At 40.3% G+C, this 26,681-nt stretch overlaps 1 protein-coding gene across 1 annotated transcript; it reads right to left on the bottom strand.

Annotated features, from left to right (window-relative positions):
* Window positions 1-1,220: 1,220 nt before the first annotated feature.
* Window positions 1,221-26,369, bottom strand: znf292b (zinc finger protein 292b). Its single transcript, XM_034204513.1, has 8 exons — window positions 26,162-26,369; window positions 15,542-15,696; window positions 14,029-14,107; window positions 13,575-13,710; window positions 11,218-11,420; window positions 9,179-9,315; window positions 8,723-8,864; window positions 1,221-8,243 (listed from the first exon to the last, which is right to left on the bottom strand). Exons 1-8 carry the CDS (start codon window positions 26,324-26,326, stop codon window positions 1,632-1,634), a joined length of 7,629 nt encoding a protein of 2,542 aa, XP_034060404.1. The 5' UTR covers window positions 26,327-26,369; the 3' UTR covers window positions 1,221-1,631.
* Between the last annotated feature and the right edge of the window lie 312 nt (window positions 26,370-26,681).

Genomic DNA, 26,681 nt, shown 5'->3' on the forward strand with positions numbered 1-26,681 from the left:
ATTATAAGACTATAGAGTTGGACAAATTCTGAAGATAAATAAAATGACAGTATATCACTCCCAAACTGTTAACAGTTTGGGTGTGATCATTAAAGATCTGTTAGCATTTGTTAGCACTAGCTTAATAATCCATCCAATTAATAAACCTCTCACAAGAACACTTGTAAGAGGTGCAAATATTTCATTCTTCTTTAATTGTTCCAGTTTCTTATGTGTGCACTTTCTGAATTGTGTTACATTTTTGATCATACTTTTCAAATGCTATACTTTTGTTTTTGAACATGTGCAAGATTAAATAATGAACATATACTCCTTTAACTTAAAGGTGGGTTAGGTAAGTTTGAGAAACCGGCTCGAGATACACTTTGTTACATTCCATGGAATGCTCTTAACATCCCGATAGCAATGAATATCTGAAGTGCTTTGACAAAAAATCCATAAAAAAATGTCATCTGTGGAAGCCGTGGCGCTGTAAAAAGCACGACCAATCATTTTAGCCGGCCCGGCTAAAGTAACTGGATGGCTTACCTGCCTGTCAGCCTTCCATCTGTGCACAAACTTATCTCGTGCCCTCATTGGTCATGTGCGCGTTCGTGTGTGTTGGAGGAGGGGCTCTGTAAGGAAGTGGCAGATTTTTTCCGGTTGTGTATTTTCAAATTCTAGCGCACTCGAGATGATTTCGCCAAAATTACCTACCCCACCTTTAATATGCCTTTTTCTTTTTTTCCAAGTGAATTCACAAATCAATAGCTTCTCTGCTTCAAGACTACGGAAAAAAGCCTGACCCGACACCAAGATGACAGTTAAGGCACCAAGTTCTACATGGCATTTCTTAGTTTAAAAGGATAATTCCACATTTTGGGAAACACATGATTCTTTAGAGTAGATCGATTAAAAAAACAATACAACTTTTAGATTTTGTAGTGTGATGTACAGTAAAACAAAGACAATGTGTTGATACAAGGAATTTCAACGTAGGGAGGCGTGTCGTTTTATGTTCACAATCCCTTTGCCAAGCTAAGCAAATCAATCTAATATCCAAACGACTTCTAGAGACAGAACACAAATAACTTTAAAAATACTGGAGTATCTAAAAAAAAATGTGTAGAGATACCATATTATATATATAACCATTTGTTATTTATTATCCAAAATGAATCCCTAAAGCTGCAGTGTATCAAACAAAATGGCAAATGATAAAAAAAAACAAGTCAAACTGGTTGTAGAAAACTGTTCATTTAATAACAAGACTGCTGGTGGCAGTGGGTGATCTCAGACTATATAACCAACGCACAATCAACATCTCCAAATCACAAACTACACAATAAAATCCAGTCCAGAGTCTGTTTTTCTGAAGTCCCACAGGGATCAATAAGACAGCAAAAAGTCGATCTCATTTGAATTTCAGGTAACTTTTTGACATACTAGTCCATAAATAAAAACATGCTATATACTTTTCCATAAAAAAGAGACATTTTACAGATAATACAGTATCATTGAAAAACAACTTATATTTATTGGATTTGTAAAAAAGATCTAGTATGTCGGGCAGCAGTCTGCAGCAGATTTTACTCATTCTAGTCCTGAGATTCTGCTTTACAAAACCCACAAAAAACAAGTAAGCTATTTTTTCACAATACCACTGTGGGCCGCATGTCCTGCAGCTGTTTCAACATAAGGTCAGAGACCCCTGAAAAGGCCCCATCTATTACTATTTTGACCTTACTAAGTGATTTCAAAAACTGCCGATTTCTAAACCTGACAGAGGTGCTGGAGGTATTTCTGCATGTCTCTGAACTTTTTTTGGACTGTTCCAGGAATTTTAGGAAAGACATTTCAAAGCCCATCGGTTTGAAAGAAGCCAGCGGAGCGTTCTCGTCCTGCATTACTGCGGGACAAGAGGAGTCTGATTCATCGTCCCTGCTGTAAAGTACCGCTGTCTTGGTTGTGCGGGGAATTTTCTTGCGTTTCACCGCTTTGCCCTCTAGTTTACGCGGGCGACCTCGTTTGCGTTTGAGCATCACAGAGCCATCAGAACTTTCCTCAGTTGATAATTTGGTGTTGAACAATGTAACAGGGGAGTCTGCAATGGTCCTTTTGCGTAGGACAGGCTTTGAACTTCCATATTCCCCTCCGCCCAGGCCGGTGTCTGAGGTCCCCTCTATGTCCGACAGGTCAGAGGTGTTGTCTGATTTGGAATCATCACTCCTGATCAAGTGGCACTTCTGCCTGGGAAACTTTTTGCAGAATATGAAGTGACTCCTTTGCTGTTCCAGATACTTTTCTGACAGTCCGTGTCCCATGTAATGTTTTAATATGCTACGTTCTGATCTCGTGACTGAATCACAACCTTTAATCATACAGGGGTATTGTAGGGGAAATCTATTCGTGCACATTGAAGATGCTTCCACTTTAGATTTCAAGGAGGGGTTTCCATATTTAGTCCAGTGATTTCTTTTTGCCTTCTCCCGCTTGGTCTCACTTCCCCTCTGTAGGATCTTTTTATTGCTCTCAATGTTTTCCTTCCCATTACTGGTCTTGGTAATTTCGTGATGCAGTCTTGGAGTCTTAGAGTTCCGTTTAATCTCGTCTTCTTTTATCTGTTGATCCTTGAGTTGATCCTGGTACAGGTCATTATGCTTTTTCATGACATGTCTGAGCAGGTTTGACTTTGTGGCATATGCACGGTCACAGCCTTCAACTTCACATTTAAAAGAGGCATTAAGATCAGGTTTGGCCAACTTCATATCTTTATGCTGTTCTTTGACGTGTCCGATATACTTCCAGAAAGCAGTGAATGTTGATGTGCATTCTTGGTGGTTACAAGTAAACTTGCCGAGCTTGATGCTTGACAAGATATTGCCAACCTTGTCGAGACTGAACTCATGCAGCTGAAGATAATGCTGCAAAAGGTGGGGAACTTCTTGGAAAACTCTGGAGCAGTCTTTAACTTGACATCTGAATTCAGAAATGTGTGGGATCTCGGTCTCTGGCTGCTGCTGCTCCTCCTCCTCCTCCTCCTCCTCCTCCTTCTCCCCCCCCTCCTCATCATCATCATCAAAATCCATGAAATCCTCCAGTTCGTCACTCTGGTCCTGCTCTTTATTCACCTCCAATAATGACAAAGCAGACTGGTGAACAGCCCTGTAGTGGAGGATCAGATTGTGCTGGATGGTGAAGGCTGCCACACAACCTTGATGAACGCAGCAATATGGTCTGTACAGACTCATGGCATCAGCGGATTTGGGCTTTTTCTTTTTTGTCTTCTTGGTTCTGTATATAGTTGTCTTGACTGTCGGCGGCCTGTTGACTGCAGATAGTTTGTCGACGGATGGAGGCCCATTAGCTTGCGGCGTGGCAGATAAAGCCTGAGTGAGAAGAGTTGATACTTTGGGCAAACGGGCTTTACCTCGTTGACCATGTGAGTGTTGAGTGGGCATCTTGGGCAAGTTTCTTTGCGGATCATTTGACAACTGTGGTGCTGAAGTCCCTGCTTGTACTGACTGAAATGCTGACGTAGATGTATGAGCCTGCGCTGGTAGAGTTGTTGCTTGATTGTGCATGGGAGCAGTTAGCAAGGGTTGAATGACTGTGGACCGGTTGTCATCTGCAAATGTATGATTAGTTACGTTAATGTTAGTAAGTGATACAAATGCCTTTAATGGGGTATTGAGTTTCACAGAATCTTTAAGTGAATAGAGCGGTAATTTTTTCTTCTTTGATGAATGAGTAGGCATTGTGGTTTGAGCTGCTAAAGAAACACGTTTTTGAACAGTGGCCTCTCTGCGCAACATATCTAGATCTGTGATTTCTGTCAGAGATAATTTGTGAACCGACTGGTAGTGAACACGGAGGTTTGAGTTACGAGTAAATCTCTTAGGACAAGTATGGCACTGGAAAGGAGCATATTGGCCATACCTTTTTTTAACCACATTCACCATATCCATTGTGTAGTTGTGAGATTTGGAGAGGTGTCTCCAAAGAGCATCACCTGACATTGAGCCAAATGGGCATGTCTCATCCTCACAAGCAAAAGGCTTGACAAAGACCGTTGGGGATCCTGTGTTGACTGTACTATTGCTACATTGTTTCATTTGGGCCAACACCTGATTAGATCTTTCTCTGACCAAGTCAAGCTTTTCTAATGCACCCTGAATTTCTGTCATCTGCTGGTACTGGCTAGCAGATAACGGTGTTGGGTCAAGATTTGCATAAGTTGCAAGGACGCTTGTGGGGTTCAGTACCTCCTGCAGCTGTGTGGAGGACTCTCTGAAACCAGTAAAGCTCTGTGTGTTCAGTAGTTGTTTGATTTCATCAGCGGTTCCTGGGATGATTGTACAGTTCTCTAGCATGATCTCTCCTAGACTACTACTTTGGTCACTCTTTGCATCGCAAAACATTTGATCAAGTCCATAATTATCAGAAGGATTGTACATTGGGACAAAAGTCATGGGACTCTTGGAATTGGCATTCGTGTCAGTGTTGCTTGAATGGCCTAAGGTGTTTCTACGTTGAAAGTCACCAGCTAAAATCTGCTCCCGCAGTCTCTTTTTAATATATTGATCAGTTGTCTTCCTTTGCGTTCCAGCCTGCTTGCTGCTTGTGGATGGACTGAGCTGACTATCAGGTAACAACGTTTTCATCGCTGAGTTGAAATCTGGTGTCTGAACGGTTATGTCAGCATTTTCTGTGAGAATTTGAGAGAAAAGTTGGTCAGGGAATTCACTTCCAGCAAATGCATCAGCACTTGGCTGAGGATAATGGGCTGTATTAAACAAGTTGTCCTCTTGCTTCAGCGCAACATTTTCTGTGTGCTGTATGACTGAGCTACCTGGCAAGCGTTCACCAGCTGAAAAGGACACACAAGAGTTTTGAAACAATGACTGGGAAGCAGGTGTGTTCACAAAAATATCCGTCATATTGGGTTCCGTCTTGATTTGCTTAAGAATGTCATCATTAGACGCACCATTCTTATATTTTGTCAATTTACCCCTTTTCTTAGGGGCGGGGTAGACTTTTGCAGCTGTTGAAACATGTGCTGCTGACAGAGCATGCTTCTCCTGATAGACAGCAGCAGGACTGGAAGATGACTGTGGCTGAGCAGCCCTAATCGCTTGCTCTGAATTGAGAAAGTCAAGAAATGATGATGGCAGGTCTGTGTTCAGTTCTGACTCATCATATGGTTTGCAGATTGTACGCTTGGACAAATGGCCTCCGAGAGATTTTGGACTATTGAATTCTCTAAAACACTTGCAACAAACAAATTTTCCATCTCTGATAATAGCTGGCCATTTGGTCCTGCTGCTTCTTTTGGGTCGCTTTTGATTTGCAGGATTGTTTTCAGAGATGACGGTAGCTTGAGGTTGGTTGTTACTGTGGTTTTGGCTTGCATTGTCTAAAGAGGAAAATTGAGACTGCAGATGGTTTTGCATTGATTTTGTTTCTTCTGGTGCCCTGGAACCGGAGATGCTTTGCATTTGTGAAGCATGTGGCAAAATAAGGTCTTCCGCTTGTTTAGAGAAATGTTTCGCATTTTCCATTAGTTGTGACTGCATTGACTGTGCTGGTCGGTTTCTGGTGGAGCCAGTTATAGAGCAGGATGGGAGATTACGTGGCAGAGCAGCACTACTAGAATTGACTTGTGAGATCACATGTGTGTTAGATGGATAGACTTGGGAGGTGCCACAGTTTTGAATTTGTTTAGTTCCCGGGACTAAGTTCCAATTTTGATTAACTGGAATCTGGGACTGTGCAGTTATTGGATTTGTATCACTTCTTAGCTGAGAGACAACAATAGGATTTAAAACGTTTTCCATCAAGAGTGAAGCATTCTGATATTGGGCAGGTGAGGGATGGGAGGGTAAAGTAGTGCTGTTTAAGCGTGCACCCATATTAATATAAGGAGGTGATCGGATAACGTTCTGCCTGTGAACCCCACCAACTGGTACTCCGTTGCCCTGCTGGTTCTGAACTGGCACAAATGAACCGAGATGTCCAACAGATGATTTGCTTGGTGCCGCAGCATAAGTTGTCTTGATTTTAGTTCGATTTTTCTTCCAATTCTCATAGAACTCCGAGTGAACCGCTTTCATGTGCTTTGCAACACTTTTGGGGGAGCTGTAGTTCCTTGCACATGTTTCAAATGCACAGTGAAAGCGCTCTCTCTGTCCTGGAAGGGGCCCTGTGCTAGTTGAGGAAGTCACAGAGTTCTCCGATCTGTTCCCAGGTAGTGGCTGAGGGGCTAGTGTTGGAGGAAGTGGTTGTGACATTGCTGGCTGTATGGATTTTTTGGCCAGCGCTAACAGGTTGCTACTACACATTGTCCCTTGCTGCACCTGCAGTGTTGAGTTGCCGCCAGTTTTGAAGGCTGTTAGACCAGTATTTACAGCACTGTGAAACACTTGGGGCTGTAGCTGGGCTTGCAAGATTACATTAGCTTTAAATGGAGGTACCGGCTGATTTTGTTGGGGCGGTCTCATACTATCAAAAGAATGGCCACTTGAACCATGTCTATGTCCATTAGGATCAGACAATTGGGAATTCAAAGGCTGAATCACAGAATTATTCATACTCTGTGTATGGGTGGTTGAAACTGGCACATTTTCGGGCTCTTGCTTTACAGTGTTTAGTCCTAAGGTTTGCGCAGGAACTTCGGAAGATTTCATCAAACTCTCAATTGCAACTGGCAGCCTTTCATTATTTGAATCAACCGTGCTCTCTGTGGTACAGTTTTCTTGGGAATTCTCTTGTTTAACGGGAGTTCTGTTGGAAAGCATTTGCTCAATGAGCGACGGGCCTGGCTGCGTATTGTGTGAGATGTGTTCAGGAGACGTACTTTCCTCTTTGTGAGGGGCATGGGCCCCGTGGTGCAAATCCAGCTGTTGTTGGGAATGGAATACCTTACCACAGTCTGCAAATTTACACGTGAACGTTTTATAATGCTGTGCCTCGTGGTCATAGAGTTTGAAGGCCTCATTGAAAATCTTTCCACACTCTGGAAACATGCATCGTGTCTTAAAAACAGAATGTGTTTTCCTGTGTACAAAGAGTTCAGTGTTGGATAGAAAACTTGCCCTGCAGTTCAACTGAATACAGATGTAAGGCTTCACACCACAGTGGACTTGTAAATGGTCATTAAGATGGGTGACATTAACAAAGTGGCGGCGGCAGTACTGGCAAACAACCTTTTTGCTCTGCATTTCGAGGAAAATCATAGCTTCCTCATTGTCCCCATGACCTCTAACATGTGCAATGAGATTTTTGAAAAATTTGAAGCTGTGTTTACATTTTCCAACAGGGCACACATTTTCATCACCCTCTATGGAAGGCCTAGACACTCTGACATTAGCATTCAACCTCAAATGTTTCCCCGAGGAGTCACCATTTTTACGAGGTTTGTATTCTGGCTTGGCCTGTAATGCTGCAATAACAGGGGCAGCTGTTTTAGGATCAGACAGTTGCTTGGTTGTTTTCATGGCCGTCAGCCTTTCCTTGCTTGACTGTTTGACATGGGATGTTACGTGGGGAAGCAATGTGTCTTTTGAGGTAAAAGTTTGAGCACATATTGGGCAGCTGTATACTCCACCGCTCAGATGAGTTTGTGCATGGCGTACGATCCTGTGGCCGAGAAACTCTTTGTCACACAGCACACAGTACTGCATATACGCCTGCCAGTTTCTGAACCTGGCAGAGATTAACCCTTTTTCTCTCAGTTTCTTCATATCTTTGTTTTTTTGTTTTTTGTCTTTTACATCTTTCAGTTCATAGGTGCCACTGCCTAAGTGGTCCAGGATATTCGCAAACTCCTCACTGAAATCGTCCTCTTCTTCAGGGTCCTCGGGTTCATTTAGCAGGTCTATGGATGAAACAATTGAAGCTTCTTCTCCCATGAGTGCTAGACAATGGCGCTTAAGTGTTTTCCAGTCCCAAAACTCCGGGTCGAAAGGCCACTGGGTTTTGAAAACTAGCAGGAGCTCGCAGCGTAGAGAGTTGGGAACAGGCCTTTTCTCTTCATCTACCTTTTGATCTGGTTCATTGTAAAGAGTCTCCACGGCGTAGTATGAATCCACTGTTGGCTCCAGGAGGAACTCCGTCAGCTGGCAGGCTCGCTTCACTTCCAGGTCAGTGGGAAGCAAGCAGGAAATAGTTTTACACACAGTGGCCTTGGTGTTCCCATCATCAGATTCCATTCGCAGAGCACTTATACACATCTCGATGCACACTGGAAGTCCAACGCTGTCAATCTACGAAAAAAGAGGAAGAATTGTAATTTAATGCTGCCAAACATGTAGAGCACTATTAATTAAGACTATTAATAAAAGATAAAAACAACACTTTAAACTAAATCAGTCAGTGTTGAGCTGTATGGCAAAGTTACCAACTTTTGTTTGCTAGTTAATTTCTACATTAATAATAAAATAAATACTCTGAATCAGAGTAAATATACATTTTTGATACAGTGTTCATAGCAAATCCACACATTTGACTTTTGAGTACATGTAAGGAGTACTCAATGCAGAATATTGTAAGAATGGCCCACTGTGGACCTGAAAGGTGGCTTTTACAGCTTTCTCCTCGAGGCGGGGGGCAGTGTCTGTAGTCTGCGCTATCAACCCTCATCCATAGGCTCAGTATCAAATATCTGTATCAAAAACTAAATGAACTTTGTATTCTGGTGGTGGCCACACTTTGATAATACCAAAACAGCTGATTGATTACTGACCTCTGATTGGATGACCTTGATAAGGAACAGGATATGGAAAACATTTTTGGAAAGTAAGGACATCTGGCGACATCGGTCGAGGAAGGCCTGCTCCGACGGCTCCAATCTCTTCAACAGTTTGCTCCAAAACAGAGTGAGCTCCCTGGTTTGAAGTAAGGGGATTCATTGCAAATTCAAAATGACTGATTGTGACCACATTTCTTAACTACACCAACCACAATGACACACACAGGTTCATAAACCAAGGACACGCAGTGTGGATTAACAACATACTGATTATTCAGACATGTTCTGCATGTAACTTTAACACAACTTTATGTTTCTTCACACTGAAATATTTCAGACAAACACTGTTAACATATATATAATTAATTAAAAAAGTGCATACTAGTTAGTGAGATAAAAAACAGCCTTGTTAGACTGCAGATTGAAAAGGTCTGGCATGCGTCTCCTTACCAAGCACAGTCTGTGTCTCCTTGGAGAAGCTGGCGGGTCAGGAAGGCCGAGCACAGGCTGAGAGCCGCCCTCTCGTCTCCATCGGACTCCAGGTTGCAGATCATCTCTAATGCATCTCGGCAATCCTCCTTTGATAGCTGCACAGATAAACACAATGTATACAGTAAGAAGGGTTCACTGAAGAACAATGTGCATTATGTCGACTTAAGGAAACATCCGCAAGCTTCAGCATCAGATATATTTAAAACCAATAGTAGTCGTCAAAAATGCCTCTAATGTGGACAGCTTAGCAAATACTTTTTTTTTTGTTTAACAGTTTTTATTGAGATTGAATTAGAAAAAAAATACATTCAATAGCATTGCATACTACCCCTCCATCCCACTATTATAGAAAGTTAAATAATTATATAAATATATATATATATATATAATAAATAAATTATTTCAAAAGTAGCAGTCTATAAAATCATTTTTAAATTAGAGGTAGCTTGTACTGTTTAAATAACATTCCCAGAACAAATTACTATTTCTTCACTTCTAAAAAGGGGTAAATTAATACTCTTTTCAAAGCATCTCAAAGCAATGATAAACCTGTGAGTTGGATGTAGAAAAGTCAGAATCGATTTACAGAATTTATAGATTTATTTTAATTTTAAAGTAAATTCAGATTGAACATAGTAAAAAACTGTAAATTATAATGTCCGTCCAAAAAGAAAGCATTAATTATAGTGAAAACCAGCCTTGAATGATGGGATAGTAGACTAAAAGCTTTAGGAATCCAAACTATAACATATAATAAGTACCCTGTATCAAGATTGAGGCAAAACAAGTGAAATTTGACCTTTTTAGAGAGATTTAGCAAAAAGAAAAACACCCTTGCGGTAATTTGGGTGGATTTGCCATATCTCTAGAACCCATTGGTCGATTTTGGTGATTGACACCTCTTTTGAACCGTTAGAGCCAATAGAATTGAGACAGAAGTCCCTAAATCCATCTAAACATTACCATTGGTGAATGAGAGTGATGCGCAGCCAGCATGCTCAAAACCGGAAGATCTGATACACTCTATATGAAAACTCAGTTTATTGTCATAAAGGCTATGATGGATTATTAGTGTAGGAGCCATGAAACATGTTTAGTATTGCGTGTTGTTTTAATATAAGATATTTGTTTGATCACTATTGATTGGTTGGCTTGGGTCACATGGATATGGGCGGCACTCATTATAACCTGTTCACCTGCGTGAGGTGTGTGTGTGGAAGAGAGGGTGACACAGGGCCGTTGTACTTTTTGTTGACCGCAAGTTGAAATTATTGCTCTGATTAATATAACGATGTACATGTCCAAGGAGAATAAGTTGATCATCCCAGTTTTCATTAAACCACATTATTTTGCAACAGAGTTTTTGATCTCAGCAAGTACTTTTTTGTAGCGTGTCACAGAATATCAAACAGGCCCGGCCTCAGCGACTTTGTTTGTTTCCTGCTGTCGCTATAATCAGTAATCAAGTGACACGAACACTTTGGATTAACCTTCAGCACCGTTTATATGCATTTTAATGCCATTGAACACAACTTTTGCTCAGAAAACAGCAAAGGTAAGATGTATTTGCCGTTTTGGCACCGTAAAGTGAAATGTGTGTTGTCTTTCCTGGCTTCGCTGCAGTGAGTTTTGGTCGTACAGTGATGATACTAATACCAATGGAATCTGTGGAGTCTCAGCTTCCATAAGATATCTAGTTTGTGCAGATTGCATGAAGTATAAAAGATCGCTACCGTTAGTTCTGTGCTAAGTGCGTTAGCATTTTTTCGCTTAGAGCTAATTCAGAGGCTTTGTATTACCCTTAAGTTTTGTTTCGCTAAAAATGGTTAATATTGTCTGATAGCTGAGTTTCTTCCTGTTAAGTGGGTATGACACATTAATAGGTTGTTCAATGTTAAGAAGCCCCGAGACACAGTTTCGTGAATATTGTTGTGTTGTGCCCCCGCCGGCGGGGGCATCGGGCTTAACAGGTTAAACTTAATTTCAGCTGCCCTCACCTCTTCCATCAGCTTCTCCTGTTCTGAGGTAGCACAGAGACAGACGAGGTGCATCTGCTTGAAAGTTCCCCTCCCTTGGAAGGCTGGACATTCGGAGCAGGCCTGTGCCAGCAGGGCACCCTTCTCCAGCTCAGCATCCTTCATCAGCTGCTTCACCCTCATCTCCAACAGCACCGGCCCCTCCTGCACCAAGAACTCCTCAACTGAAAAACAATAGGAAAACGTATAAGTGATCTGTTTATTAAGATTTTATAAGTTGTGTTTTTAGAGTACCCTGCCAGAAAAGCTGTCTGTCCCAGGTAAACTCAGAAGAGCGGCATGTGGCGTGAGAATAGCTCGATTGATCGGTTTTGTGGAGTTGAAGCATTTATTTATAAGTACCCTGTATCAAGATTGAAGCAAAACAAGTGACATTTGACCTTTTTAGAGAGTTTTAGCAAAAAAAACTCCACCTCTGGGGTAGGGTTGCCAGAAACTGACCATGATCAAAATCGATTATTCGGCAGCCCTGGCGAATAATAATCGATTAATCGACCCCCGCCCCCCCCGCGGGACAAAAAAAAAAAACTCAGACAAAAGGAATTCCGTTGTTTTCTTTACTGGAACATGTTTAACAGTACAAACAAAATAAACGACAAATAAACCCACATCAACATGATGTGGGTTTATTTTTTGTTATTTTCTAAAGTGCCTGCCACTGCCTTTATTTGGAGATGCGCTATGCGCGCACAATGTATTTATTGCAATGCTGCCATTATTAAATACAGGCTACAGCTTGTATTAATAATAGCAGCATTGCAATAAATATTATTATAGCAATTTATTTATTGCAATGCTATTATTAATACAGGCTGTAGCCTGTATTAATAATAGCAGCATTGCAATAAATAAATTGTGCGCGCATCGCACATCTTCAAATAAAGGCAATGGCAGGCACTTTAGACAATAACAAAAAATAAACCACCATCATGTAGCCTGTATTAATAATAGCAGCATTGAAATACATTCAATAATTAGCCTATTGTTCCACGAGGAGGAACTCTTTTTACCTGCCGCTTTGTTCATCTTTAGTCGCACGTGTGAGGGAGGGTGGGTGGGGGCGGTGTGTAGCGTGCTGCAGCAGCAGTCTGCTCTGCATGCAGGCTTCCTCCAAGTTTACAGTAAAACAAACTGGTGGTGTGACCAATGGCCATTTACAATTGTTAATACTATTACTATTATTAGCATTAGTCTATATTTTGGTTGAAACTAAGCCAGAAAAAATAATTTAAAAAAAAACATAAATAATAAAAAAAATATATATAAATAAAATCGATTTTTAAAAATAATATTCGATTATGGAGACTAACGATTAATCGAATAATCGCTGGCATCCCTACTCTGGGGTCATTTGGGTGGAAATGGGCGTGTTGGCCGTTTCTCTGGAACCCATTGGTCGATTTTGGTGATTGACATCTCTTTTTAACAGTTAGAGCCAATAGAATCCAAGGAGAATTTCCACATACACACCCACGTTACCAAAAAGAAGTGGGGGCTTCGCGCATGCAGGTTTGCATCAGAGTGAACCTATCTCTCGCTCTGACATCTGGAAATAGAAAAGCAGGTTTATTGCTGATGGATTATCAGAAATCATTTCAAAGTGACACGGACACATTGGATTAACCGATGGATTAACTTCAGCAGCGTTTTTATCGTTTCAGTGCCATTGAAGACAACTTTTGATCAGACAACAACGAAGGGAAGAGATATTGCCATTTTAGCTACCTAGAGCCAAGTGTTGTGATGTCTGTTTTTGTTTATAAAGTCGCAAGTTCTTATCATAGAGTGATGATGTAGGTACCTATCGATTCTGTGTCTTCTCATGATGCTAATCGATGGGTTGGGTGTGCAGCTACGATAAGTAATAAGGGTGTTATGAGTGAGTTTCTGTGCAACCGGCGTTAGCATTTTTTCGCTCGTGGCTAATTCATAGGCTCAGCGCTAGCTTTGTGGGGTTTTTTTTGCAAAAAAAAAAAAAAAGATCTGTTAGCCGAGTTTCTTCCCGTTACATGAATATAAAACATTCATAGTTTATTAAATATTAAGATGCCCTCAGATGATGCGTTTTTCCGCAACAGGTTAACAGGTTAACTCCAAAAATCTAAATGTATTCATATCAGTAATGTAATATCCACAAGGATTTATATCACCATATATTCAAAATAACATGTTATGGTCAAGACTCAGGCTCAACATAATTGGATAAATAGAATAATGCAATAACTTCACAATTATTCCTTAATTTGTTGTTCTATTTACGTGATCCAATAACGGCCATGACCTGCGTATGGTGTCTGAAAAGCAGAACAATTACTGACCTTGTTGAGTCTGGAGGATTTCTTTGGACAGAAGGCCTTGCAGGGTCCAGTTGGTCCAAACTCCGTCATACTGGCCCAGAGCAGAGAGCAGGGACAGCTGGGGGAGTCCATTCTCCTGCAGTTTACTGGAAGCAAACTGCACACAACAGGAACACTCCATGACTTCCAGACACAATGCAGAAGGTGAGGGAGTGTCTGAAGTTAAAGTCTACATAGTCATGGTTTTGGTAGAGTTGGAATTGCAATTAAAAAGCAAGTTTATGGAAATCTAATTAGCTCAACTAAAGGCTGTGAACCCAGAATATGATGGAGTGAATAAAGTTTGAAATCCTATTTCCTTACTTAAATCAAAATACCTTTTAACAGTGTTTAATGCAGTTTGTGGACATGAGCTGAGGGGTAGACAGTGTTATTTTCATGGGTTGAAAATCCAAAGGAGAATACTCTGCTTTACCTGTACAGAAGACTTGTATGCTTTCCATAAGACATCAGGAACATCCGTCTTCAGTGAGAGCAAAAGCTCTAATAGACTCCTGCAGGACACATGAGCAATCAACATAGGCATGACATAGATTGTTAACCATGGGCAACTTAAAGGACACCTATCATGCTATATTTGAACAATATATTGTAGGGCCATACCTATATAAAGTATATCAATATAGTTTTTTTTTCAAAATACGAAAAAAATCCTGCATTTTAGCCATGCCTCATTTCGCTCCATTTGCTCTTTCCAGCGCTGTTTTTGCAGGGGGCTGATTCTGTGTAGCGGGGAGAAGAGGGGGACAAAAAGAGATCTCCGTCCTCCGTGTTTTATTCTTATAGAAGTAAGAAGAGAAGTAATGGGGCAGAAACCCTCCTTTGTACGCAGCGGTCCAGACATAGACATCAAACAGCGACACATATTCAGTGTGCAGTTCCTTTGGCATTAGGGCAGGGATATCTAGATACTTTCCAAGGTTTGACATCATGAATTGTGCTGCTTTTAAAGCAAGCAGCGATGTTTTCAAATCTGTAATCAAAAAGCTCCTCAAAAACACTATCGAAGCAGTTCCTGCCGTTGCTAGTAACAACGGACTATTTTTCTTAGCGGATGCATGTCAATTTAAATCAATAAATACAACTATTTTTTAAATCAATAAAATCATTTTCTAAATCCATAAAAGCATTTCAATTAATATTGGGAGTCATGTCGTTACTTTGTCGAGAATGTGGCCATGTAATAAGCGGGATAATGTGCACATTGCACATTGCATAATGTGCCTTCATGCCGATCTAGATCCCTCCGCTTGGCGTCGGGATCCTGATCAGCCTGTCGGTGTTCTTTTCCCCATAATGACGGCCTCGCTGCACATTATCCCTTACATATGATTATATAGAGTCATTATTCATTTGTTTTAAAGCAGGAGGAGCAAAAGCTTGCCTCGGGGAGGGAGAAAAAGAGCCACAGCGGAGAATAAACAGAAGGGCAACCATGGCAACCATGCAAGGGAAGTCTTCTTCGCTGCTTTTGTGGCAGACTACAGCGCCACTTACAGGCCTGGCATATGTACTACAGCGTCTCCAGCGCTTTCGAGCAGCAATGGCCGGCCGTGGCCCAACCTCTCATTCCCCTGATAGGTGGAGAATTGACCAATAGCCGTAGCACCACCGTCAGGACAGTGTTCAAATTTGGATCAGTCTGTATCAGATCCGTTGCAGCCCCTTTTTTAGAGATTTGGGTACGGAGGAAAATAGAGAGGGTTGTGTTTTCTGACACTTGGTGAGTTCCCTGGAACATCGGGGACACATATTGATGTATAAAAGACGTACAAAAGTGCATTTTGCATGACAGGTCCCCTTTAAGTTTGACAGAATTAAGAAAGCTAAAATGTAGCTTATGAAACAGAGTTGCATGCAGCATATTGATGATTGACTTTACGTTAAACCCTACATCTATCTGAAGTTAATCTTTATGGGGTACTTACAGTGAGAGCTTCTCAACCACAAGAGGAACATTTCCACACTCCAATGAGAGGTAAGGAGAAGCTTGCGCGTAACTGTGCAGAGCGACTATGTACACTTCCACCAAGGCCAAAGGCTCCTCCTGTATCCTCCAGCGGCATGCACACTCCAGCAGCGTCTACAGAGAGGGAACAGTCCGTCACTTACTAAATAACACTTTAACAGATCCGGTTTGCACTGAAAACGTTTACCATCTGTTTAAATCTTGAAACTGAAGGATTAAAAAGGCCCGGGACCTCCACTGACACTGACTTGTAACCACCCCAGAAAAACATAATACATTACATTAATGCACATCATGTGAACAGTATCTTGTTCTTTTTTTAATTAAAAATCCTGAACATGTTGCACATTTCTTCCCCACACTACCTCTTTTAAATCAGCACAGCTCTCCACTTTAAATACAGTATATAGTATCTGTCACGTTTTATTATTGTTTACGGTACTCAGTTTCCCACGTAATAATATTTTGTGTAAATATTGTCTTTATTTTTTATTTGTTACAATAGTCGTTATGATAGTATTATATTTGTTTCCAAGTATTCTTCCTTCTGTTTCTTTTTAAAGCACCACTTATACCAGAGCAAATTCCTTGTATGTGTAAACCTGGTCATAAAACCCATTCTGAGTCAACACAAAACGATGCACTTTGTAACAAAAAGAAAACACAAGGAAAACAACAAAAGAGACACCTTATCATTTGTTTTAAACAAAGGAACATCTTTTTATAGAATTATTTTATCCATCACTACAATTCCTGAAGTGTGAGCGAGCCGACACCGGGTTCAACTTTGACCTCCCATCTTTACTGCTGACTTGTTTAAACACGTCCCATTGTCTGACCACATCGATAACTACAATGACCAAAGTTGTGTTGCTCTGTCCAAAGGTGTACGATAAAGGTTACCGATAAGTAGGGCTGCACTATTATGGGCAATATGATCGTCTGAACATTTCAGTCAATATTAAGATTATTCATTGATTTGAAAAAGGAGAACACTGGTTTCTCTACAGCGATATTCTATATTCCTGCCAATGTACAAATGAGATGCATGATATTAGAAAGAAAACTGGCATCAACGTCAAAAATACATTCTAGGTTCTGTAGGCTACATGTTAAAGGTTTAGGAGCACAAATCAAAAGGCCAAATAACTGTGTGCTTTGGTAAACTATTTATTTATTTACAAACATTGGTTGTTTAGATATTGTTGGTGATGAGACGCAAAGATCAATCTACCGCCTGCTCTCCAAGTCCTTTTCTATACAAGTCATCTACCCTGGACAGCAGTCGCAACAATGACAACTCAAAGGTTAGTTTAGGAAGTGCTTCATTTGATGCAGTGTAGTTTTCTTTCGAGCAGACACACATATTTAAAGCTAACATTGCAGGCAATCATTAATTCTATTGTAGGAAGCCTAATTCACAATTAATATTCAATTTATTCTGTAACATGTTTATGTTTCTAAATAATGGAGCCAGAGTAGTTAGATATGCATTTCTGAATGACTAAGTCATAAGAAAATAAAGAATCAGCGTTACTAAATACTCCTGCTTATTACCATCTTGGAAATAATACTAATTCATGCTGACCTTGGTCAGAAAAGCTAATGCAGTCAGACTGAGTATCTGCAGGGGAGAGCTGTCTGGAGGGAAGGGAAACGGCTCCGTTTACAGAGAAGGCTCCCGGCTTCAGATGTCTTAACTTCAGCCTACACACTTGGAATTTTCCACCCACAGAATCTACTTCTGGGCTTTACACTACACTGTGAATAACTCCTAAACATACTGACTAACTCATTCCAATTACACAGCAAACTAATGAAAAGTATCATTATTAATAATCTTTCCTTTTTAAGTATTATTCATCAAATGTTGTTGTGCAATTAAATGTATTATTTATTCTCAAATGTACAAAACAAAATGTTTTAGATACAACAAACAATATGTGATTATGTCAAAGCTAAAATCTAAACAGAACATAACATGTCCTTCTCTGCAAGTTTTGGAATTTATTTAGAGATTCTGTTTTCAAACCCCGCTCCAGTCTATGTCAGTGTCACTCCCTATGACCCTGAATGCTGCTTCGGATACTTCTGGCTAGGGGTGGGCGATATGACGATATATATTGTTGAGACGATATTAGGTCTCCACGATATGCCTTTTCAGAGATATCATATCTATCGTGATAGTGCACCAGGGTAGGATTTTCACGGCTGCCATGACGGCCAGTCTGGCCGTGAAGCCCCGAAAATAATTGTAAGTTCTACGGCCACCATGGCCTGCGTGCCCCTGATACTGTTAAAATCAGCGACGTGCAGTCAGGGGAGGCAGAGCCTCACCTGTCATACTCCAATGTAACGGAAAAACAACTAAAGAAAAACTAAATAGTAATAATAATAACATGTCTCCACTGATCTGTTTTGTAAGTGTGATTTATGTATGATTCCAATCGCTTTTTATAGTCAAAATCAGCACATTTGCCGAGCTCCGCTACAACCACGGGTAGCGATGAGAAGTGAGGCAGGGACGAGCTCTGCCTCTCGTAAGCCCACAGTAACTGGCTGGAGCGCGGGCACTAATTTAGCGCGGGCACTTATTTTGTGAGCACGCTCAAGCCAGTTACTGTGTGGTAAGGTGAGGCACAGATGAGATCTGCCTCACCTCAGAATGCGTCACCCCACAGAAACTGGCTGGAAAGCGGGCCCTAAGCGCATGCCTGCACCATCTCACTGTATGTCACCAATGTAATGTTTGTAGATCCCTTTATTACATTTATCCTCGCCATCCATAGTCTCTAAATAACTTATTTCACGTATATATATATATGATATTTAGGCTCGCTGGTCTCATCATACAACGGCAATGAAAAAAGCACCAGGGGAGGCAGCCATAACCTCTGCCGCACTGAAGGGGGCGCAAGTGAGGCCACAGGTTCTTGTTGCTACTGTTATTCTACGCAGGCACGGTAGCGGTAAACGCGAACAACAAACTAGACTTTTGAAACTACAGGAAGATAAGGAGGACTTTTACAAAAAAGTAATAGAGATTGTTGTCCAGAAGGATAGCATGGACTTCATCTTCAAGTCAAGGTAAGACCACAATTGTAATGCAAATGAAATCTTACTAAGAAAGAACAATCCAATATTTAGATTGTGGGTATCCTTTTGTTGAACGGTCTGTTTAAAATGAATTGAAGCATCAGACTAAAAAAGCTTTTGAAAATAACCGAATATTTCGATTAAGGTCAAAATATAATATTTGTAAATCTGACTCTGAAAGAGTCAGTGCCTCACCAGCCATGAACCTCACCGCACGTCACTGGTTAAAATCTCGAAGTTGCTTTAAAAGCGTCAGAACAGTGGTTTCTGAACTGCGTTAAGCTGCGTTCACAACGGACGCAATGCGAATATTCTCACCCTAACCGCTGGAGTTTCACCGCGGCTGTCAGCTGTGTTTACTCCTGTAATTCAAACAGGACGCGCTGGAGAGGGGGCGGGGCTTATATCCATGTAAATACTGTGGTGGAAACCAAAATTAACCTATTTGACCGTGATTTAATTGTAATACACGTTTCAAAATGATGCCGAAGTAACTACATACTGATAACGGTTAGTAAAAACCAAGCTGTCTAGTCAGGATTCAGACAGTATTGCACTTCATTTATTGTCTTGGTTGATTCTGTTGGCTTATATTTTATCAATACGGTATTTATATTGTTTTTCCCTTTTTAAACAGATGTTCAGTTATGTTAAAGTATTTGATTGCACTTCAAGTCTAAAGTTTACATTTGAATTGTTTGGCACTGACTTTTCCTCATTGATGTTTTACTTAGTTATGTTTTACTCTCCTTTTCATGTTTATTGATGTTACATCACTGCTAGTGCTAAAACAGAAAGTGCATTTTTATACTGAGAAACTGTGCCTTGAATATTTTTTATTTTATTTAGCAAGAGAGTGCAATTTACTTGGTGAAGAAACCAGTGTTGACATTTGTTGTGTAGAGTGTAGGCCTACCACTTGAACACTGAGGAAGCCATATCAAAATTCCTGTTGAATTGTTCATTCAGGGATTCACTGCAGAATTAAAACCAGCTTGAAATGGTATTTTGATCTGTTACTCCTTTTTATTTTAGTTTTTGTTACCTTGTTGTAACTGGTTGTACTGTTAACCTCTTAAACCCCAAGCCTGTTTTTCAGGTTTCAGGCTCGAAAATGACATGCCCAAAACAAAGGACTATAACTTAACTTCTAAAAGGGTTATATGAATAATTTATTTTATCAAAGCAAGGTCACATCTGTGAGTTGGATGTAGACGTGTCAGAATCAATAAAGATGTTTCATCAGTGTCAGAGTAAATCCAGATGGAACATGGTCAAAAAGTGTAAATTCTTGTCTCTGCCCAAATAAAACCCATTACTTATATTGAAAACCACCCTTGAATGATGGGTTAGTAGCCTCAAAGCTTTAGGAATCCAAAGTATAACATATAATAAGTACCCTGTATCAAGATTGATGCAAAACAAGTGAGAATTGACCTTTTTAGAGAGATTTAGCAAAAAAAAGTCCAAGCGGACTAAGCTTTGGGCACGTTTGGTTCCATCAGTGCCGTTTAACCTTTTTCAGGTACCAGACTGTAAAAATCATTGTATAACATTTAATTATCACCATAGGTATTCGTTCCATAAAAACAAAAACAAAAATGAAGTGTGGGTGTAGTGTGTGTGGGAAGTTCCCTCTTTGCATTAGATGCATGTTACTTGCACAATAAAAATGAGGAAACTTAGGAAACATTTGACTCCAACTGGAGCAGATTTATTTAAAAAAACAACACACTATACAACAAGCATTTTTTGGGTAAAAAAACAACTTTATACAAACCCTGAATGTTACAGTATTACTCCAGTAAGTCATGCCATGTAACAGTTCTTTTTGGTAGTGAAGCACAGAGGGACCTGACACTTCCTGCAGTACACAGGTGTCTTCCCCCTGCTGTTGCCAGCATCAGCGCACCTCCTGCAGTACCTCCTGACCTTGGTGGCATCTTCCCCATAATACTCTGGCATCCAAAAGCCATATCATCATCGCCTTCCTCACTGTGAAAACAAATGTGGAAACTCAAATCAGAAATAATTTCTCTACAACAACAGCAGAACATCAATTTTGAGTGTGTGAAATAACATTATATCACTCAAAATGTATACTGTGTAAATTATGTGAGACAGGGTTCATATCATCTTTTCAATATTTAATAATATTCCGTCTAATATATTTATATTTTATATATATGCATGTGTGTATACAGGGCTCGACATTATAAATAGCCCGCTGGCCCGGACGCACTATTTAGACACCCCGGGCCAGCATAACGTACTTTCCACTTGCCCGCTCGGGCCACTAAACATATTGCTTTAAAACAATTGTCCTGTGGTATTGGTATTTTGACTAGCAATTTAGTTAAATTGTTTCGTTTATCAACGCTACAACATAGCGTTCTGTGAGTCGGTTGTCCTTGTTGGGTGAAAAGCAAACAGCTGTTTGCTGCGGAGCGCAGCGCGAGCAGGCTCCCGTGAGCGGGAGCGCGCTCCTTCACTACAGACTGTCGCGCCACCTAATCATTCGACAAAATGTTTTTGATACCAGCGGTAACCGGCCAAGCACCGGGCAAAAAACAATCTTCAAATAAAAGAAAGTCACCGGAGAAGTTAAAGGAGAGTGACAGGGAGCATGAGAAGAAGAACGAGAGAAAGTTTCAGCCAGCTTGATCGATGGAGTTGGCTTCTAGTGGTGCAGTGACGCGTCCTAAAACCTTTTTATAATGTATCGATTAGATTTATGATTCGAAAATTATAAAAGTAGGGTAGACATGTGGAGATTATCCGGCTGAACAAAACGTGCATTTATCAAACAGGTTTGTTTTCCACAGACCTTATTTCCAGCTATTTTCCAAAACCCTGTGGAGAAATCCCATTGCTTTTTGTCGAGGGAACCAGCAGCTTACTTCCTGGTTTTAGGATGCGTCACTGGCTGCACCTCTCAATATGATGCCAATACAAACAAGGTCTTCTGTCGGCTCTGTACATCAATGCCGACCTATGCTGACAAGTAAGTGAAGAGTAGAAAATATAAAAGGTATTGGCGAAATGTCCCAGCAGTTTAGTATAATTATTATTATCCTAAATTGTATTGTATTATTGTAAAGTATTATCTCTTCGATTTACACACGGCATCTATTGCACGTCTGTCCGTCCTGGGAGAGGGATCCCTCCTCTGTTGCTCTCCCTGAGGTTTCTCCCATTTTTTTCCCCTTAAACTGTGGGTTTTTCTCCGGAAGTTTTTCCTTGTACGATGTGAGGGTCTAAGGATAGAGGGTGTTGTTTTTCTCATACTGATATTTTGAACAATCTGTGCTATTGTATTAGCTGTAAAGTGCCTCTACTGTAGGCTATTTTTATTATATGTACAGCACTTTGGCTCGACCAAAAATCGTTTATAAATGTGCTATATAAATAAAACTTGATTTGATTTGATAATGAAGGTTAATTTATTACATAGCCATTACATGTCTAACTCCTAATGACAGGAAGGCAGAAAGTGCATTATACAAATAATAATACTCATAATAATAGCAGACATTTTTTAACAATGACCACAATATCATTATTTTAATAAACCAAATATGAACAGAACTGATGATTCAAATGTTGTAGTTAATTTTCTTCATTATAAGTTGATTTTCTTTTGGACGAATGCCCCGGGCCAGTGGTTACAATGGTGGGGCCAGTGATAATACAATTCCACCGACCCTTAATGTCTACCCCTGGTATATATATATATATATATATATATATATAATATAAGTAATAATTGTAAGTCGCTTTGGATAAAAGCGTCAGCTAAATGAAATGTAATGTAATACCGTGTTAAATTCAACATGTATATGTCTTGTTTATTTCAACAACAAGAACAAGAAAGGGCATCCATCTTCTTTGTTTGTTGTTGAGTGTGTGAAAGAACATTATATCACAAGATGGATGCCGTCGTGTTATTGTCACGTGTGTGAAATTACTATAGATGAATACACTCTTACACCAAATAAATAACAAAAAGATAAAAACAGATGAATACTCTTACACCAAATAAATAAGTAATAGATACAAACAGAGAGATTACATACCTTTCCGGTGACGGAGGTTCATAATCAGAGTCATTACTGTCCCCTTTATGCGTGACGAGATCACTATCTTCCGACGGAGAGTCCTGAAATACGATGTCCAATGCCTCCTCTACGGACAAAAAAAGTCTTCTTTCTGGCTGCCATTGTTACAATGAAGACAAAGAAAACAAATCCTGCTGATCGATCTGCCGTTCTCTGCTCTCCTGTCGCCGCGGGACATGCTATGCTATACTATGCTGCGTAAAAAGAGTGGTTGTGTAGGTAAACCAGCTATACTGCCTTTACTTATACTTACGCAAGATCCTATCTCTGGAACCCATTGGTCGATTTGGGTGATTAACACCTTTTTTGAATACGTAAATATGTTACGCCTGCGGAGGGGGAGCTATGCGTAAACTGCATCTCCCACGGCTGAAGCCACGGACTGTTAACCGTTGGACCTACTCTTCTGCCGTGAATGAAAGGATTGATTATCAGTAATCGTTAGAAAGTGACAAGAGACATTGGATTAACCTTGAGCAGCGTTTTTATTCCTTTGAACACAACTTTTGATCACAAAACAGCCAAGGTAAGACCTAATTATTGTCATGGATTTGAAAACTGATATTGTTTACTATGTTCTGGCTGCTAGCTCGGTTAATGTTGTGCCTGTAGTGATGGGGTGTATACCCATGGAATCTGTGGAATCTCAGCTTTCAGAATATGTGTTGTTTGTGCAGAAAGTATGAATTATAAATGATCGTTTTTGTGAGTTATGAGCAGAAATAGCAATTGCCCGTTTTTGCCATGGGCTCATTTAGAGGCTTCTTGTGAGACTTATTTTTCGAAAAACTTTTTTTTTTCTCGTATCGTCAGTTAGCCAAGTTTCCTCCGGTCAGATGGGTATGGAATATTAATAGTTTCATGAATGACATTTCAGATATAGCACTATTTCTACATATATAGCATTTTCGGACCCGAGCTCGGGTCCGTGGGGCTTAAGAGGTTAAGTAACTTGAAAAATAACCATAATAACCGACATGAAAAAATATCATGATAAATATCGTCTATCGTGATATTGCTCGAAAAATATCGTGATATTATATTTTTCAATATCGCCCACCCCTATTTCTGGCCTACCAATTGTTTGAACGTTTTTAAATATCTGTTACCTCATTCACACCAACGCAACTCCGGTTCAAGCTCCGTGCTAGAGCTTTTCAGGTTCAGAACCGGTTCTTCGGTTTAGCGGAGGCTCTTTTCACACTGCCCAGAGTCCGACTGGTGCTGCGTCATTACGTCATCGTTTGCGTCATGACGTAACCATTTGCGTGCCTGCTTCATAAAGCCAAACCGCGCTGAAACCCCTCACAGCTGACACCGATAACGACAACAACAACAATGGCCGATTGTGCTCCAGCTTCCTCTGTACCTTTTCTGAAGACCAGATTCCCAGTAGGTAGCTGGTCTCTTCAGTGGACCACTGCTGCTTGTTAAGTTTCTCCATCGTTGTGTACAAACTGGATAAAACGCCGGCTTTTTGTACATGTATTTTTTTTGTAAAAATGTCAGTTAAAGCTTAAAAAAATTAAGATATTTTTGTTATCTAAACGTTTGACCTCTTTATTTTACAATTTTGGAATCGAAACAGGGAATCGATAAGATTTCAAACGATACCCATCCCTACTCATTCATCAGTCTGTCTTTGGGTAAATGTTTCTCAAGTAAACGTTCTAGAACTGGCAGGAGATCAGACAACTGCCCCTACTCCGAAAATGAGCAAAATTATTTCATGCACTTAAAAGGTGGGGTATGTAATTTATTTCAGAAACACTTTTTGTTATATTCCATGGAATGCTCTTAACATCCCGATAGCAATGCATATATTAAATGCTTTGACAATAAATACATAAAAAAATGTCATCTGTGGAAGCTAGGGATGTTAAGATTCACCGATTCGCATCGGTGCACCGGCATAAACGTTCAAGATGCGAGTGCACCGTTTGAAAGAGTGCACATCGGCTACAGTTTGGGTTGAACTCGCGATGCATCGATTTGCATCGGTAAAAAAACGATTCATTCATATAATATCCTCTCATCCTGTCAGCACTCCGCAGAGACGATCTTTGATCTCTGCTTCACACTATGGAGGCCGAGAGTCTCAGTTATCAACACACATCGAGGAGAAAGAGAAACACAGCGCACCGAAAAATACCTACAAATCAAACGTTTGGCAACACTTTGGATTTTTCAAGAAAGACGGTCAACTTGAAAAATCGCTCGCAAATTGTAAGCGATGCCGTGCCGCTTTAAAATACACAAGTAGTACGAGGAACTTAGAGACGCACATAAAGGCAAAAAAAGGCAACTTTACATGACCCTACTACTAATTTTTTTATTTTAAACATGTCTTCTGTTGATTAAATAATAGTTGTGTAGACTACATATTTGGATGTCTCCTCAACAATCTCACATTGTAGTCTGTTTCTCTCAATGGACATATTCCAACCCAGGATTGTCAGTGGAGATGGAGATGTTTGGTGCAGATCCGCCCTCTGTGCTCTCATAAGATCACACAACAAGCTACACACATCTCTGACAGTGAATTGTGCAAATGACAACTTGCAGGAATCAAAGCAGACTGGATTTGATTTAGGTGCAATTGTTTTGGTATACAACTACGGTGGTATACGGCGTGCACTTTCTGCAAAAGCGTACGTTCTGTTAGTCACGTACGCACCAAAACAATACTCTATTTTCCTGTGAAGTTATTATCAAATTTGCTACATTTAGTGTAAGGTAGTAAAAGTTGTTCTTGCAGCAAATGATGGGGCGCTGGCTTCAACAGTGGCAATAACAAAGCAAGACCAATTAAATCTGCTCACCCGAGAGCTAGAGGACCAGCAACATTATGCTCTCGTGCACGCGCATGTTGCTAAACATACAAGCTAACGTTTGCTATCTGCAGGCAGAACTGTGTTGGCTGATAACTGGGAATAGTTAACGCTATCACCCTGAACCAAGCGTGCCAACGGGGTAGTATTGGTTTGATGGAATCAATCTGTGACAGACTTATATAGTTGTATAGACATGTTACTAGATGTAGAGGCGATAACATTACAGCTACCAATCCTTTAGTTACCTCCTGCAGATACAGCTCTGAGCTAGCGTGTGCTAGTAGCTTATTTAGCGTAGCTTGCCATATCAGCAGGCAGAATACGTTTTATATGTTTAACCTTACAGATTGGTCAAAGTTTTATAATTTCTTCTACAACGATTAACCAAAGTGTACCCACTGCACAATGTTTTACTCTGTGACCGTAGAAAACATCTACCTGGAATTATCCAGACGTAAGGTTACCTTTATTCTAAAATGCTAACTGCTATGTTGTTGGCTAACGTTGAGTATGTGAGGGGAAATATCTTACCGTACAAAACTCTTGGCAAAACTCAGAAGAGGTTTGGGTTGAGGAATCTCCACTGTCTCTAACCACGACTTCTTGCAGTGCTTGCAACCGTTGTCTGAGTTCCCCAATCGTTTCACTGACACAATTCTCAGGACTACGGTCCTGCTCGGCCTCCTCGTCCGCCATCTTCACACCCAGCTCCAGCGCGTAGCACTAGAGCGTTACTACGTTTACGTGGTGACGCAATGTTGACGAGGGAGGTCACATCCGGATTAGTTAAGAAAATGAAAAAAATGATTTGGATGTATACTTCTACTACACACTGTTGATTATGTATGTGTAAATTAATATGTGTTATTTACCCTGACATCCTACTTACTCTACTAGTTAATTGTTGTTGCCTTCACAACCGTTGCAGAGAAGCAGTCATTAGCAATGCAAATCTTAGATCTCAGGCACCCTTTAACACTGCTTATGAATTATATATGAAGAAAGATAAGGGAGCAAAAATAAATAAAAATCTAAGATGTAAAATATTGCA

The sequence above is a fragment of the Gymnodraco acuticeps genome, unplaced genomic scaffold, assembly GCF_902827175.1.
Source record: "Gymnodraco acuticeps unplaced genomic scaffold, fGymAcu1.1, whole genome shotgun sequence".
Classification (NCBI taxonomy): domain Eukaryota; kingdom Metazoa; phylum Chordata; class Actinopteri; order Perciformes; family Bathydraconidae; genus Gymnodraco; species Gymnodraco acuticeps.